The sequence below is a fragment of the Acyrthosiphon pisum genome, chromosome X (assembly GCF_005508785.2).
Source record: "Acyrthosiphon pisum isolate AL4f chromosome X, pea_aphid_22Mar2018_4r6ur, whole genome shotgun sequence".
NCBI classification, from domain to species: domain Eukaryota; kingdom Metazoa; phylum Arthropoda; class Insecta; order Hemiptera; family Aphididae; genus Acyrthosiphon; species Acyrthosiphon pisum.
Window position 1 is genome coordinate 132,426,380 of NC_042493.1, and position 18,534 is coordinate 132,444,913.

General features: G+C 28.1%; 1 protein-coding gene across 2 annotated transcripts; it reads right to left on the bottom strand.

The window, feature by feature from the left end:
• Window positions 1-1,659: 1,659 nt before the first annotated feature.
• On the bottom strand, window positions 1,660-16,809 carry LOC100574148 (protein PFC0760c-like). Of its 2 annotated transcripts, none has more exons than XM_008184081.3 (6): window positions 16,678-16,809; window positions 16,350-16,612; window positions 14,412-14,513; window positions 11,973-14,059; window positions 3,518-3,663; window positions 1,660-1,903 (listed from the first exon to the last, which is right to left on the bottom strand). In XM_008184081.3, the coding sequence occupies exons 2-6, from the start codon at window positions 16,601-16,603 to the stop codon at window positions 1,676-1,678; spliced, it is 2,817 nt and encodes a 938-aa protein (XP_008182303.1). In that variant the 5' UTR covers window positions 16,604-16,612; window positions 16,678-16,809; the 3' UTR covers window positions 1,660-1,675. The 2 variants fall into 2 exon arrangements, with proteins under 2 accessions (XP_008182303.1, XP_003243998.1); XM_003243950.4 differs by having other exon boundaries at window positions 16,350-16,621.
• Window positions 16,810-18,534: the final 1,725 nt, after the last annotated feature.

Below are 18,534 nucleotides of genomic sequence, written 5' to 3' on the forward strand. Positions count from 1 at the left end.
ACCGTTTTCCGAAATCCAGGGTATCTCCGACTAGTTGTAGTTTTTTGCGTTAATACAAATATAAAAATACTTCGATCACGAATCCACTAGTCTGTATGTCTGGGTATCTGAGCCCATAACCTGTTGAAAGTGCAGCTTGACGGACTAATGACTTTAGTATCAATATAAATTAATAACAACACGACAATATGATTATGTATAAGTATTATATATAATAACGTACAACTGGACAATTTAACGTGACTGTATACACACACCGTATACGCACTGTACGACGGTGTCTGCGCAAGTGAGTATTACATACTTCAAAGGCCCTATATATATGATTAGTTAAGGTCATCCCGTATCCGTATACAATATAGAAAGCGATAGTAAAAGTGTTGCACAGCTATATGGTAACTGCATACGTATCTATTAGAAAACGACATTGTACACGCACGTGTGTTTATATGGTTTGAATACTAATATTATTTCAACACTTCCAAAGTTATTAAAACAATTAAAAGTATTACAATTATAAGCATATTTTGTTACAATCCACTGTTGCAAAAATGTACCTGTTAAAAATTACGATTTTGTATGAGTAATACATGCGATTGTAAAATATTTTTATTCAGATTTATATTATGTAGTTTCCAAATTTTACCTATTTAGACTACCTAAATATGAGTATTAAATCATTATTTGGTATTTTTGTTTATGGTGAGCAATGTTTAAGATTGTTTATTAATCACTAGTTTTACTTAAAAAAATATGAATTATAGGTTCATTAATTGAAAGTGCTTGGCCTACTGTTGTTATTTTTTTAGTAGTTATTGTTAGTTTATGGAATTGATATGATTAGTGGATCTTTATTATATAAACCTTTTCTTTATGATTGGTCAGTTGTTACAGGATCAATGTTTTTTTTATAAAAGTTGATCCTACATTTTGATAACTGTTCTAGAGTAAGTACCTAAGATCTAGTTTCTTTAACATGGTTTTTAATGTATGTTAATAATTATATATTTTTGTATAAAAGGAATAACAGTTATCTTTATAGTCAAATATAGTATATTCAATATATATATAATATACAGTAAATTATGTAAGTATATTGTAAGATACAAAATAGCTTCCATAAATTACTTTAAGTATTCTTATAAAATTATAAAACAAAAGACAATCAATTTATTTAAAATGATTAATTCATTATTTAATAGTTTTTCACATTCAATATAAAAAAAAAAATCAGGTCAGTTTTTTATATTACATACAGTTTAAATTTTAAACGTTTCTAGAATCTTAGCCAAGGCTAATCATATACCAACGTAAATATTTTATTTAACTTAGGTTGTATAGATTACAATTTACTTGCACTTGTTTAAAAAGTGCTGAGCCCGTTTAATCAATAAACAAAACGAAAATAAAATATTTAAAATTGTCATATGCCATATATGTGCTGATTATAAAAATAATAAAATATTAATACAATAATAATTTGTTGCTACTAAGTTGCACTTTATTAGAAATAAGAGCCGAGATTTAGTCGAATTTTATGAGAACTATGCTTAATTTTATTAAATTTAGTTTAGATAATTTAAATATGCAGTCAAATTCACATAATTCATTCATCCAAGAAATATTATCAAATTCTGATACCTACAAAATTTAAGAAAATAAAATGTCCAACTGTTTAATCCTTCAATTCAATTAATGTGTTAACTACTAATTTGGATTTATCTAATGCACACGTGGTACATTGAAGATTTCTATTTTTGCTTTGTGGCAGTATTGTCTTGCGAACGCTGTAATTGCTGCCATCTTTCTTACAAATATTATAGGCAACTCCTGTACTTTGATCAAAAACTTCCGGACGTATCAATGCTTTATTTCTAAAAGTATCCATTAGTAATCTCTGTGCCTAAAATTTAGTTTAAATAACCGATGTCAAAAACTTACATAATATATTACGTAATAACTAACAATATTATATCCAAGGTGAATACATTTTATGATAATGATAGGTAAATATTGTATAAAGCAATAAAGAATTATGAACATAACATTACAAAATAATTACTCCTCAGTTAATTACAATATTAGTATGTTATAAAGTACAGTAGTAGTGTAGTCACTAGTAGGTAGTTGTTAACATTGATGAATATTAATAAATATTAGAACAAATGGCAAATAGTAAGTGCGATGGGAACTGCATTCAATTTTTTTAATTTTAATTTGTCGTTCTCCCCCTCCCCCTGAGGCTGCGATAACACTCACAAATGAGTGATACTATATTAGGTAAATATTTATTTAAAGAAGACGCCATAATGGCATTTGTTGTCTCTATCTAACAAACGTACTACATGGACAATTTAACGTTCACAATAATTATACATTTTGCTCTGTAATTTCTATGATAACAGTGAATTTACCTCTTATAAAATTTAAAGGTAAGAATATTATTTAGGGTATCTTCTATGATTTTATTGTTTAATTTTTAATTTTTTTTATAATTTTATTTAATTATTTTTAAGTTGATTTTAAAAAGCCTATAGCATCCATCGAGAGAGTCTTTATAATATAATGTACGAATTCAGAATTCCAATTAAGCTTATTTCCCTGACAAAAGTGTGCATGAATGACACAAAATATCAAGTAAGACTAGTAAGAGTTGACAACGTACCTAATATCCAAAGAATTCCAACTGGTAACAGGCTTAAAGCAAGGTGACGCTCTTTCACCACTACTGTTCAATATTGCACTTGAGAAAGTTGTATGGAGTATACAAAGGAATAACTGTGATATCGACATTATATCAAAGAAGATTGGTATTCTAGGGTTTGCTGATAATTTGAATATAGTTGGTGACGATGGAGAGAGTGTGGCACAGAGCAGCTTTTATTGACGAAGCAAAACCATAGGGCTGAATGTAAATGTAAAAACCAAAGTGATGGGATTATTACCAGTCAACAACCAAACTGACAATGTAGAGATTCAAGGACATACATTTGAAAAAGTACACTAATTTACATATGTGAGGGGCTCTATCAGGGATAATTATGACTAGTCCATCAAATTAAATAGCTGATTCACCAAGGCAGAAAAGGCATCATTTTCGTTAAATAAATACCTAAAATATAAACTATTTTTTAGAAGAATCAAAGTACACCTCTACACGGTGATAATTAGACCAACGCTAACTTATGGATGTGATAAACAAGAAGAGTGGAAGGAGGTGTCGGTGGCGGCAAAAACTCTCGAAGAGTTGTGATGCCAATGAAGAAGAAGAATTTATAAAAAATGTACAGCTTAAAAATGCTCATAACTTGCTTCTTAATAAAAATATGAATAAAAGCCTATGATATGTCTAAGATAACAATCTTACTTTTAAATTGTATAAGAGCTAAATTCACTCTAATTTTAGTAATGTATTATTGTGAACGTTAAACTTTCCATGTCGTACATTTGTAAGAAAATGACAACAAATGCTTGTGTGGCGTCTTCTTAATACTTTAATAATAGTTTAGCTACGTACAAAACCATCTGAACATATTTGAAAACAATTTCGTTTGGCTTCGTCTCCTCTTGATTCCGTAGCTGTGATACCATGCTCGTGTTTATTACTCCAACCTGCCAGCGAACTATTCAAAAATACGTTTGCAAGATCGTCCAAAATTCGAGCTAATATACAAACCAGTAAGCAAAATAATATTATATGTTTATATTCAATATGCGCGTGCTGATTATTATCTATTCATAATTAAAGATGTTGTTACGGTACGTTTATAAAAAAAAAAACAGATAAGTGAAGTTACTCTGATTTACAGTAAGTTACAAGTGGATCACTGTAATAGATGATGATAATTTGAATTAAATGATTTCAATAAAATCATTGTATATGAAAAACAATTCTGAGTGAAGACCGCAGGTCTGTTCACCTATAAAATATTATTAAGTATAACCCGTCAACTTCATCTTGACCATTGGCGACCGTTACGATTACTATCCTTTAATCTAAAGTAATCCAACTGTGTTGGTAGCTGTGACGTCAGCTGATGGCTAAGATGAACTGTACCGGTTATATATTTTATGGTATTATTGAGTAATTTACTTTACTATTAGGCATTAGTACTACAGTAGGTTAAATCTATTTTTGCCAAAAATTGTGTATATAAAATATTATAATAAACCCTAATAGTTTCATATATCTATCCACAAATAATATTTATAAATTACAACAAAATAACTAAAATCGATATCCTTAGTCTTAATATGTTATTTCGTCCAAATTTGAACTTATAATGTCTGTAAGAAATAACTGTGTTAATATATTTTTTAGATTTTATGGTTAAGTAGAGTATGGAATATTTATGAGAATCCTTAGCTATAAAAGTTGAACATTTTATACATTTTCAGATAGGTACTAAGTAAATGGTACATTTTCAATTTGATACATTTTGTCAAAATTTGAACTTTAAATATTTATAAAAATCGTACCTATGGATCTTTTTATTTTTCAACTACTATTAAAAATACATATGAGGAACCTTGTATTAAATTTTTATATCTTAGGTATTAAATGATATTTTTTTTATCAATATCTGACTACAAGTTATTTGCAAATTATCAGGATTGTGAAACTTCCACTCCCCTCCCACTTTAGGACTATGAAACAAAATTAACTCCATTCATTTGTGCTTTTAATTGCATCGTTTGTGCTCAACTCCTTCAAAAGTTATTCAACCAACAAAGTTGGAGGGCTGGGGACTTTCTTAGCCCCCACTTTGGAATTTCGATATAAAATTAACTCCATTCGTTAGTGCTTCGTTTGTGCTCAACCACTTCCAAAGTTATTCAACTTTGAAAGTTGGGGCTGAAATGTAATTCGAGATACTCCCTTTTGTAAAAAAAAAATATTTTTTCCTGCTAATCTGACGACAACTGTCCAATAACTGTCCATATAATCATTTTTACCTCTATGGTCTTTAGTCGTAAAACATTTGGTTCACCAGAAAAACCCATACACTTGTGGATTACAAATTATTTTATTTTTTTTAAAGTTTGCGCCATTTATGGAAAACAACAAATGGACTTATAGCCTAACACTAAATATATAATTGTGATACAGGTGGTCCTTAATATACATTCTATGTATTTTGGAAAATCAAACTGATGTGGATTAGAAAATAGTTTTTTTATTGTAAGTGCATGATTGTCGATCTTTAAAAAAATAATTTTGACTCAATCAATGAAACATAAGTATAAGGACATTTCTAGGTAATTGTTATACCTGTTTTTGTCAATTGCAGTGTTTTTATATTAAAAATAATATATACAAACATAATTTAATTTGATACCAACGCATTGTAATATTTTGATGTAGTGATGCATCACTTCGATACAACGCTTGTGAAGAGTTCGTCGTCCTAATTATGCCTAATTCTTGTAGTTTATTCGAGAATTGTTCAATATTTACTGATTGTTATATTAACAATTTAAGAATATTAGTTTTTCTTTAATAATATTGTCCTTATTATATAATATGTATTATTATGATACCTACTACAAGCAGTGTTCGGATTAGATAAGTATTTTTTTATCTAGATAAAGATGAAGATAAATACTTTTTTATTTAGATAAAAAAAGATACAATTATTATTTAAATGGTTATAAATGTTGGTATATTTTAGTTGGGCACTAGGAACATAATAATGATATAAATAAAAATAATTACATTATTTATAAACCATAAACTTTGTTTGAGAATCTGTATAAATATTTAAAAATTTAGTACAATTTCACAATTTTTATCAATAAAAAATGTATCTAGATGAATTTATTTAGATTAGTAAAAAAATTATCTAAGCTGAACGTTTAGATATGTTGTAACTATTTATCTAGATAAGATAAAAAATAAACAAATAATTATCTAGGTAAATTTATCTAGACAAGTCCGAACACTGACTACATGTATAATTGTATAATTCCTGAAAACCCGTTGTTTATATGTACTATCTGTAAAGTTTGCGCCCTAAAATGTTCGTATCGTCTTCAAAGTCCATATTATCTATATTTTATTTCCAAATTCATTGCACCATTTGTAACAAAAAAAAAAAAACATATTTTTTTTCTAAAAACCTTTTTTAAAGGTTTATTTTACATAATTATTTTTTATAAAAAGTACAAATTTGTATGACAGTAATACAATAGTTTTTAGTCAATAACTTTTCACCATTATGTTTATTATTATTTAAAAAGTATACTTCAAAAAGTTTATAGCTAGGTAAAATATAAAAAAAGCAACTTCACTTAGATAAAATAAAAATAAAAAATAGGTATACATTAAAATCCATCAATTATGTATAAATAAATATATATCAATTTAGATTTTTTATTCATAGTTAATTTTTATCAAATTCGATTTTCTATTCAATATGGCTGGTTTTTTTATCAATTTAGATTTTTTTATTCAACACGTTTTTGTATCAATTTCGATATTTTCAATTTTAAATATGTTATCGGTTTTGATTTTTTTTAATTTTTATGAATTTAGATTTTTTGTTTATAGTCAATTTTTTTTATCAATTTTGATTTTTTATTAATATTATATTATTTTATTCAATTTTTTTAATATTTGTCTTTGTTTTCTAAAAGAAAATGTTGTTTTTAAAACACCTTACAAACTGCTTACATATTTTCAGTTATGTTTTGACGCAAATTTTTAAATTGGGGGAGAGAGGGCATGTGAAATAAAGCCCATTAGTTCTAAACTAGACAGTACATTTTAAAGGTACTAAATACTTTATTTATTTTTGATATTATTTATTTTGATATATGTTTCTGGTGAACCAAATATTTTACGACTAAAAACCATAGAGGTGAAAATGATTATGTAGACAGCTGTGAACAGATTCATACGACAAAATATTTTTTTTTTTACAAAGGGAAGTCAGCCCCCAACTTTCAAAATTGAATAACTTTGGAAGGGGTTGAGCCCAAACGATGGGATTAAAAGCACAAACGAATGGAGTTAATTTTGTTCCGAAATTCCAAAGTGGGGACATGGAGCTGGATAATGATAAATTTTGAACAAATTTTAATTTTGAATACCAATAAAAAACAAATTGAAAATTTCAAACGCTTATAAATAACTTAACTTTCATCAAGTATCAAAAATGGATAATATGAATATTTTATGTTAAGTTCAAGTACCAACGCTTAATCATTTTTGAATACCTACAAAATAAGAAAATCGTTGTATGAGAATTTGTTAATTTACGGTTAATGTCTAACTTCAAACGCTCGTAAAACGTTTATTTAATTTTAACTATGATAACAACAATAACAATAGTGACAATCACTAATTTACTTAATTAAAAACATGAATAACATAATAAAAGATATAAAAAATACTAAAGAAATGATGGATCACTATTTGCCATACGCATCATTCTAAGAATTGGCTGATTCTCAGAATAGTTGGTGTTGCATTTTTGAATAAAAAATTGATAGATTTGACGGACAGATCAATACAGCCATCTATTAGTAGGAGGAGAAGTTTCAGGTTAGCAACTTTTCTTCTAACAATTAATGATGATAAACCAAGCTTATTTAAAACTGGGTTATAATCATAAGGTGGATGGTCGATACTTAAAATAAATGCTGCATATTTTAGGAATTTACGTTGTACTCTTTCAATTTGATCGCTACCACAAGAAGTGGAAGGATCCCATAATTATAATATAATTATTCAGTGAAAACTTTATCTATATTCGGGTAACACCAAAAAACAATTGATTTTTTCAAAAACTGGTTTTTTGTAAATATCTCAGTGTTTCCTTAATGTGTTTTTCTAGATAATTTTGAAAACTATTGGGATTTTTTTACTTTTGACTCCCCAATCTACCATTTAGATTCACTTTCCTAATAGAAAATATACTGTTGAAGGAAATTGAAGCATTTTTACCATCCCAAAAAGTGATGATAGACGCAAAAAAAAAATAACTAAAAAAACAAACATTATTATAAAATCAATACATTTATCGCTCATCTCGGAATCTAAAATGTTAAGTACTAATATCATAGAAATATAATATTAACATTTATAGGAAATTAATTTTAAGTAGCTATGCTTGATATTGTATAAATATGAACCTCGTTAAAAAAACACAATGAACTATATATTTTAAAATAATACTAAAGGTAAAATATTCATGAACAGATCCAATATTTAATTTTAATAATAAAACTAATATTATACTTATTTATTCGTTGGTAGATATTTATCTAAAAATGACAAATGATTTTAAGAGGTGGGCTGTTATAAATATTTGGTGTGAATTCAACGGGAAAAATCCCAAATGGAATTCTAAAGCAATTTTTGACATCGTATTCCTACAAAATAACTAATATTATAATAGTTAATAATATCACTGACTGACAATATATAAATTATTTAAATATACATACCTAAACAGGCTAAAAATACTTAACGTAATAATTTAAAAATACCTAAATTAAAATAATATAATATCGTTATTCCAACGTACTAACAGACAATTGTATGATTTAAGAGCAGTTTCTCAAGTTACTTTAAAAATTTTTTTCCTCAAATACTCAACAGTTTAATTTTCAAATTAATAATTTAATAGTTACAGTATTAAACATATTATATGTGATATATAGATCAATGAAGAATATTTATATGCCATTATTTTTGCATACGATAAAAACAATAAAGAAAAATATATTTACTAATTTATTATTATTCTATATAAATGATAATTAGTGCTTACTAATAAAAGAGAATAATTTGTTGTTCTTAAAGGACCATCCAACTCAAAAAATCAATAATTATTTTTTTATTCTAATAAATAGAATAGAGTCTAACTAAGATAATGATACAACTAAAATTCGTTTGTGACTATTCGTTCGCTAGTCACTGTGACTTATGACATCGCGCGTGACGTCACGGATTCGTCCGCCGAGGCGGCGGCCATATATAATACACGGCAATATTTATCCATTTTTGGTTTAACATAAAATAACTGCTTATGACCTTATTTTTTTTCGAATGAACTAATCAAATGTATTCAAGATTACCTCATAATCTTTCCATTCGTATAATTATATCACATTTTGGCTTAATAGTGTAGACAAAAATAACACTTAAATAAATTATATTATGAATTTACCACACTGCTGCTGCAGTAAACGAGTGTAATATTGTTTTGACGATCGTGACATCGTGTACGGATTTCTGACGCCTAAACTGTCTATATAGTTTTAACTCTTAGCTAATATTAGAGATGGGTGAGGCTTTCTTATTATTATCTAACTATTATATATATATCTAACTTTTGATCGTCCATTAACATCGATTTCTAAAAATGAATTATTTACATTTTGTGGTTGGATATCTGTTCCCAGATCATCCACTGTTGGTTCGAAATTATATAGTTGAAGGGCCATTAAAAAATATATAATATACATATATTAGAATATTATATCGTGTAACTAGAAAGGACCGCATTCATATTTCACACTGACACTGTACTTACTAGTTGTTAGTAATAACTAGCTAAACACTAATACGAAATAAAAGATAACATTATTATTAATTATTATCCTAACCATAAAGATATTTTTAACTTTAATACGGCGATAAGACTATATTGTTATGAAAAATAAACATCGTTAAAATCTTATATAATTATAAATAAAATCTCATAATAATAAAGTACAATAAGTACTCATATGAGTAATTAGTGACAATTGACACTATAATATGACAGTGGTGTATTATAATATAATTGCTATTATTTTATTAATATTAAACCAAAATTCAATATAATTATACGAATAGAAAGATTATGAGGTACTCTTAAATACATTTGGTTAGGTTATTCGAAAAAATATAAGTTTATTAGCAGTTGCGTAAAGTAACGTATTTACTAACGTAAATTAAACCAAAAACGGATAAACATTGCTATTTGCTGTGTATTGTATATGGCCGCCGCCGCGAGGAACGAATCCGTGACGTCACGCGCAATGCACGCGCAATCGCTTAACTAGCGAACGGACAGTCACAAACGAATTTTAGTGGTATCATTTTTTCGTCAAAGTTTGTACTTTAATTTAAGCCTGAGAAAATATTTTGAGTTGGATGGTCCTTTAAGTTTTACTTTGTTAAAAATATGAGAATAGGCTAAGATTTAGACGAGTTTTAGAAGTTAGGTTTATGTGGATGACCAATTAGCTGATTATTTGGTCTAAACTCAACGGGAAAAGTCCTAAATTATATGTTCTATTTTTATATAAGAATAGTTTTAGTAAGTTATTTGTTTAGACCAGAACTGTAATATTGTACAAGTGAAAATAAAAATATAAATAATAATATATTGTGTATATTACTTTATATTTGTTCCAGTATTTTGATTATTAATATTGTAAAATATAAATGATTAACGAGGGCCGGTTTTTCAATCATTCAGTTATTCATCGAATAAACTTATTTAGCAAAGAAACTTCCCAAGACAACAAGTAATTGACCAGTGTTTTTTAATACAAACTTATCTTTTAAATAACTATTTGGAAGATAAATTTGTTATTCGGATAATAAATCTATTCTGTTGATTTTGATACTAACAAACGTTAGAAGATAATAGTGTGTTGTGGAATACATTGTACTGATCAACATTATTTGATTGGTTCAAAATCATACCAAAATGTATCACTTTATCAGTGATAGGACAAAATCACGTAATAATGTGTGATAATTATGTTATTAATTTTTACAACATAACTGCCCTCTACAAGTTCCTACATATTTTGTGATTAGGTATTGATTACAAAAGTGAATAAGTCGTAGCATCAAAACAAAAGAAACGACTAAGCGGTACCAAATTGTATTATGGAAAAGAAATTGTCATAAATATATTCCATTGAAAAACCATTTTCTCCTAGAAAATAAAGAGTCTAATGATTTGTCGTGTAAAGATAAAAATAAATGATGGTTATAAATTTCTGAAAAATACAAGTCAACTACAGCAGGTTGTGTAGTATATACCTACTATTATACATTTTTTTACACATAAATTACAGCTTAGAGAAATCGCAAGTTTAATATTGGTATATGAAAGAATTAAAAAATTACTCAGAATATATAAAACATTGATTCAAGTACAGGGTGCTGGGTTTAAAGGCGTAATTAGGAATTTGGTTTTGGGGAGGATATACGTTTTTAGCAAGGATGAATGGTCATTATCAATACTTTGATCGAAATTATAGCATTAAAAAAAAAAGATTTGGCGGGATCTATCCGCTTATCCCCACCTAATTACACCCCTGGCTGGGTTAATGTTTTAGGTACTCACCTGTATAATTGTGCAGATATTTAATTATTTAATATGTATCCCGAAACTTGAATAGCCACTTCTTTTGAGATTTAAAACTTAGCTAACTTTAAAGTATTGATCATTCCAGAATGTCAAGTGATAAATTCATACATGAATTGTGTACATACGTCGTTGATGATTTAAATACTCAATGATTTCAAAAATGAATCACCGTTTTCAAAAATGTACAATAAATCCATAATTAGATCCCAAATGTAAATTTTTACGAACAGAAAAACAGAAGAAAAGACATAACGACTAACGAATTTAAATTATATTAAATATTAAAAATATTATTACAAAATAATATATTATATTATTATCATTAATATTGTACCTAAATATTCTAATTGATAGCTTTAATTTTTTGATAGTTATTCGTCAAATAACATCTTATTCGGTAGAAAAAGTACTGTAAATCTTTTTTGTGATTTATTCATCGAATAAGACTTATTCCGACATTGAAAAACCAAAAAATTATATATTTTTGTAAGCTAGCGAATAAATTTGGTAGGTATTCGATGAATAAAATCGATTGAAAAACTGGCCCTAAGTGTTTCTAACAAACTGTTGTAATGAAAATAAAAATATTACATTCGAATTCTTCCCCATCTTCGTTCATATTTATAAAACGATGTCCGTCATCATCATCAAAACCATTATCATAGTCTGTATTGACGTCACTATAACTATCATCATCAACGTCAATCGAAGTTTTGTCATTATATTTTATTAATGCTTCGTCTCTCAATATGTTAATATCATTTTCTCCGAACAAATCATTGGCCACCGTTATTGAATGTTTACTATAATCCGTCACATTCAGTACTCCGTCATCTTCGTTTGCATTATAATATTGGCTATCTGTTATTCTGTTTGGTATCGTAGTGGTCGGCTTATCGCCGTGTTTTGATAATAACATTTTATCATCACCATCGTAATGTGATTTCGAACGAATTTTCAATGTTTCAGTTCTTTGACCGTCGTCTTTTCTACCATCGTGAGTCGTGTCGATCATAGCGTGAGAATTCTCTGCGTCTGTAGCTGGTCTGAGTGATTCTACATCGTCGTTAATGAATTTGTTTTTCTTAACGCCATTGCTGTCTGCTTCAAATGTATCGTCATTTTGTAATTGTTTCGTTGATTTTGATGACTTTTCATTACCTGTCATCGATTCATTGTTACCATTTTCCACATTTGTGTATTCACCACGACCATTAGTGTTGCTAACATCCTCAAGAATGTTTGAGTTCTTTTCACCTTTTACTTTCCTCTTACTTACTTTTTTACTGACTGAATGCTTTGCGAGGACAGAATTTGATAACATTTGATTGTTTCCACTAATTTTCTCAAAGTCATCTGCAGAAACTATTGTCGCCGATTTCAAACCTTTTTTCAATTTTCCGTTAATTTTTTTTTTTGTAGCTTTATTGTGGTTTTGCAAGGACAAGCTGCCTTTAACAATGGTTTTTGAAATTTTACTTTTTTTGGATTTCTGGTTATTTTCACTCTTAATGTGGTTTGACTGATTATTATTTTTTATTTTCTTCTTAATTGTATATTTACTGTCTGGACGACTAACGAGAACGGAATTCGATAATATTTCATGGTTTTCAAAAATTTTGTTCGAGTCATGCACCGCATCAATTACTGATGTCAATTTCTTATTATTTTTTATTTTCTTCTTAATTGTTGTTTTAATGGTTGGACGCCGTACAAGGAGAGAATTCGATAATATGTTATGGTTTTCAATTATTTTCTCCGAGCCATCCACCGCAGCAATCACTGGTGTAAATTTCATATCTTTTTTTGATTTTCCGTTCGTTTTTATTGTTTTTGTAACTATATTGGAGTTTTGCGAATACAAGCTGCTTTTAACGAAGGTTTTTGAACTTTTACTTTTTTTGGATTTCTGGTTATTTTCACTCTTAAAGTGATTTGACTTCTTATTATTTTTCATTTTCTTCTTAATAGTATTTTTACTGACTGGATGCCTTACAAGGACGGAATTCGATAATATTTCATGGTTTTCAATTATTTTCTCTAAGTCATCTACCGCAGCAATCACTGGGGAAAATGTCAAACCTTTTTTCGATTTTCTATTAGTTTTCATTATTTTTGTAGCTTTGTAGGAGTTTTGCGAAGACAATCTGCGTTTCTCGATGGTTTTTGTAAATTTACCTATTTTTGATTTTTGGTTAATTTTTGATTTTTTTGCGGTTTTTAATTTAAGTCCATTTGTTTTATTTTGACTTAATTCATTGGTTTTTGAATCTTTTGTTTCAATACCAATTTTTTGATTCTCAATTTCGTTAACCATGTTTTTGTTCATTGAATCTTTATTACTAGTGACTTTACTGCAGATATAATTTATGGGTTTCTCTAGCCATGGAGATAGCATATTGGCTACAAATATTTGAACCCCTTGTAGAAAATTGTCTGGTGAGTTAAGTAACACGTATTCGTTGGTTACATTATTAATCTTCTTTAGAATCACGTGTGCCATTTTTTGTTTCTTTGATATCCGACCACTACAAAGTACTTGGACCATATAATTAAATGTCAACGATGTTAAATTTCTGAAAAAATCTCCCTTCCAATTAATTGAATCACAGTCTGGATTCAAGTTGCTTAAGAACTGACATAACTCCGTTTGCGTGTTTCTGTAGCTGGACCATTTCCTGTGTATATAGGTAGGTAATAATGTAAAAATATGTATGCGTTACCTGAACATGTACATAGGCATATTTTTTATCAGTGGCGTAAATAGAGGAATGCAAGAAATAAGTACTTATGTCCAGGGGCCATTCCGTTGGCTTAATATAGTAAAACATAAAATAAATAATAACAACATAATACTTCCACAGTACTAAGTTTAAATCAAATTGGAAATCCAGGGAACGAGCCTTTTAAGATTTCGTATTGGGTTTGAAATAGTATATTTACGCCACTGTTTTTTAGTATAATATATTATTATCGCTATATTATTTTAATAATATTTAAAGAGTAGGTTTTATTATATGTTATACTTACGGGTCGGAAAAGTTCACTCTCGATGGTAATATTTTTTTTAATATTATCCTTGTGGCTGGAGCTAAATTGTATTCTGCACTTTGTAGAAATTGTTTTACAAAACTATATATAAAAAAAAGCGGGTAAGTGGATGTCGCTCTGCTGTACAGTAGGTTACAAGTGGGTCAGAGTATAATGGATTGTATTAAACTTGAATTCAATGATACATTTTAATTGTTTATTTATTAATGTATATCAGTCTGGATTTTTTATATATTTATTATATATTATAGCCTTTAAGTTGAATTAATATTATAATATTATAGCCGACCGTCACAGCTTCACCCGTGATTGGTTGTTTATTTTGCTTCCGGACGATGAGATGTATAATTTTTTCATTCAAATTTTATCGTTTAATGTGATCGGCAAGTAAATATAAAAATAGTTAATAAAAACGTATTGAAATATTTCTATTGCTATCAATGATAAATATATTTTCATTAAAAATAACTTATGCCGTGCATTTCGTTACCCGTTAAATGTACCAACTCTATATGACTCAAACTTTGTTCAATTTTTTATTTAATATTCGGTGTATGGGGTTCAAAACTTATTTTAACTTTTCTGTTACCCAGAATAAAAATTATGATTCGCAGCATTATATTATCAGGTAGGAAATCTACCTGCAGTAGATCGTGGACCCCATGCTGTTTGTACCCATACGTAAGTGTATGATTTAGCTCCAGAGTATCAAAGTTATACCAAGTTTGTCATTTTTACTTAATTCTACCTACGGTGGATCAAAATAATTAATAAATAAAAAATTGACCTAACCTACCCGTATTAAAATTCGATGAATACAAAAACCAAATTTAACCATTTTTAAATTAATCTATCTTCTTCCAAGAGGTTTAATCTACACACGAACATTCATTTATATATATATATTGACGAAAAATAATAATACAAATCAACAAACATGCCCGATTAACTAATATCAACCAATAATTATAATACACTATTATTATTTTAATCTGCAACAGTAAACTAAATATTTTATAATTTTTTATAATTTGGTTTATTTTTTTTTCTGAACTGATGGCGCCACATCGTATTTTTGACATCCATATTTCCTACTTTTCTGGTAGATTTTCCTAAAATGTTCTCTCATGTGAACCTTCTCCTGACAATTACGAACACAACGAAAACAGAATCAGCCAAAGAGGTTCAGTAGTTTTCTCGGTTAGCGCAGTCGTAGAAAATCCCTTATAGTTTTATATAATAGTATAGATTATTTTTTATTCGTTAGTACGGTGATAAACAAAGCGTTAGAAATTAAAATCCCATTTTAAGCGGTTTTTAGTAATTTTATATAGGTATATTATAACAACAATATAGAAAGCTTATCCTGTCCAGATTTACTGCAAAAACATCGTAACAATTCCCTAAGTACATTCGAATAATAATAAGAGTCTAAATATACTACATAGGGAATATTTGTAACCAATTCGTTCACAGGATGTAACATAAAGACCTGGAAAATGAAATAACTTTTGTTTTAATTAATCTATGTTCTACAAAACGTGAGAATTATTCCCGTGAAGTCATTTTTTTTTTTTTTTTTTGATATTATACAACCCCATAAATAGGTACCGGATAGTATATTAGTGGAAAAGTATTATAGTTAAGGTAGCAACTAAAATATTAAAAAGTAGTTTTTAAATTTTATAGAATTGCGGAATATTTAAAAAACTGACACTGGGCCCCTTAAAGAAAATAAATAAATTAACTTAAATTATTTATTTCATATTTTTTTGCTACCACCTATTTAAATTAAAATATGTTTAAAAATCAGTAATAAATTGTGTTTATATAATTTAAGCACATTTAAAAAGTGCTGAGTCCTGATAACAATGAATAGGTTACTTAGTTAGGATATAATTTTTAGGTGGTACTTACTGAGGCCAAATCGTCGTGTTTACGTCAAAGAATGCGTATTTTCCGGTCTCACGACGACGGCCGTTCGCAGCCGGTCCACCTGTTTTCCGACACTTTTTTATTATGAAACTCAAACCGTGCGGCGTCCACCCTTTGGGCGTTGACAGCAATGCCGTATGTTGGGACTGGGACAGGCAGTTCCGATTGACCGTGGCAATGCCAATTCGCCTAATCAACGTGTTTTGCTGTCGGTCACGTAACTGATTACAGCTCATTATTCTCAGCTATTATGCCTAAGCAAATTTACAAAGTCATGACGAAAATTTAATTATTATAATATAATGCCTACCGTTTATGTATAGGTATAGCTAATAAGTGATGATTGTTGTAGTGTTTTATTTTTTTGCTAAGCGTGAGATACGTGAAAATAAATGTAAACATTTATAATTTAACTTTATTTAAAATTTTATTTTTGATCTCATACTAATCTGAATTTATTGTATATATAAATTGTAAACTGTTATTATTATTGTAACTTTATATACCATCGTAACTATGGTGATAAATGTTAGACGCCAAATTCGTAGTGATTAGTTGAGGTTAAAGATCTTGTTGTCTTTTAGATAAGAATCATAGGCATACATCTAATATCCCGAATTGTTATCAGGATAAAAATGGATATTGTAAACAATACCTGAATTTATATCCGTATTATAAAGGAATAATGTAAACCATATTAATGTTTATATTTTATTATTCCTACATATTATTATGTTCGGTAACCTATTAACAAATGGACTATCTCACTGGTCTTCTCACTCCCCTGCCCATATAATTGTGTCCACGAGAAAACAATTTCTCAAGGAAAAACAAACCAACCAGTGCAGTAAGTATAATGGGGCACATGTACCCCAATAAGCCCTTAAAAATTACCCACCACTATACAGAACACACAAATGTGAGTGGTTTAGTAGGCTGCATCCCCATATGGATTATTTTTTTCTCGGCCCTTTTAAAATGAATAAAACATATATGTGTATAATATATTGGATAATTTTTAAATGTGTGAAACAATTTTCCCCACCTAGAATTTTCCACCTAGGACAACTTATATATACTTTCCGCGTTTTTTCTCGCGTTCGCTATAAAATTTCTCATCTCTCTCGCGTTCCGTTATAGCTTTTTGTGTTTTCGCGCGAATACGTATTGACGTGAATTTTCGAATATTTATATATATTTTATTTTCTCGAGTTATTCGTATTCCCGCTATTATTGTGTGTTATATATAAAAAAGTGCGTACGTATACGGTTCGTACAAAAAACGGTATTCGGAAACGGTTCGAGTGCTCGAGATTCAAAAAGTTTTTCATTTTTTCTTTGTATTATTACTACGTAATAATTGTTTTTATTATATCGAATGTTTTAAACCTGTCTTCTAAAGAGTTATGCTCACTTTAATAAATTGTATAAATGTTATATTATTACTATGCTATTCTACTATAATATAATTCTATATGTTATTATTGCTAAGAAATTAACGTACCTGAGCAAATTTTATATGTATTATATATGATTATTATATATATGATATATGTAATAGGTACATTACACTGTTATGAGAATGCACATCATTTCATTTTTCATGCGTATAGCAATACATTTAATTAATAGCTAAGAGTTTTAGTAGGAGCTTGGTGTATCAATTGCTTATGACAATGTCGTTACATACATAATAATGTAAGTGACAATAAGTAAGTAATTCAATACATTTCAATTTCTTAAAACATATACAGGTAACCACCAGGTACTATACAGGTATATACAGGTAGCATATATTATACTACCAAGTTTAATTACTTCAATTCATACCTCATACCTTTACATTGGCTTACATATAATAATATTATTTTTTGCAATACATTTTAATACTTAAAAATATAAGTAGTTTGAATGCACGGATTGGATAGACATTTTTCATGCGTACCTACTACCTACTGCAATACATTTAATTAAAAGCTATGAGTTTTATTAGGAATTCAGTGTGTCAATTGTTTATGACAATGCCGTTACATACATAATAATTTAAGTGATATTAAGTAGGTAATAATAAGTAAACATAAAAATACTACAATAAATTGAATACATTTCAATTTCTTAAAACATATACCTAATGTATGTATTACCAAGTTCAATTACTTCAATTCAT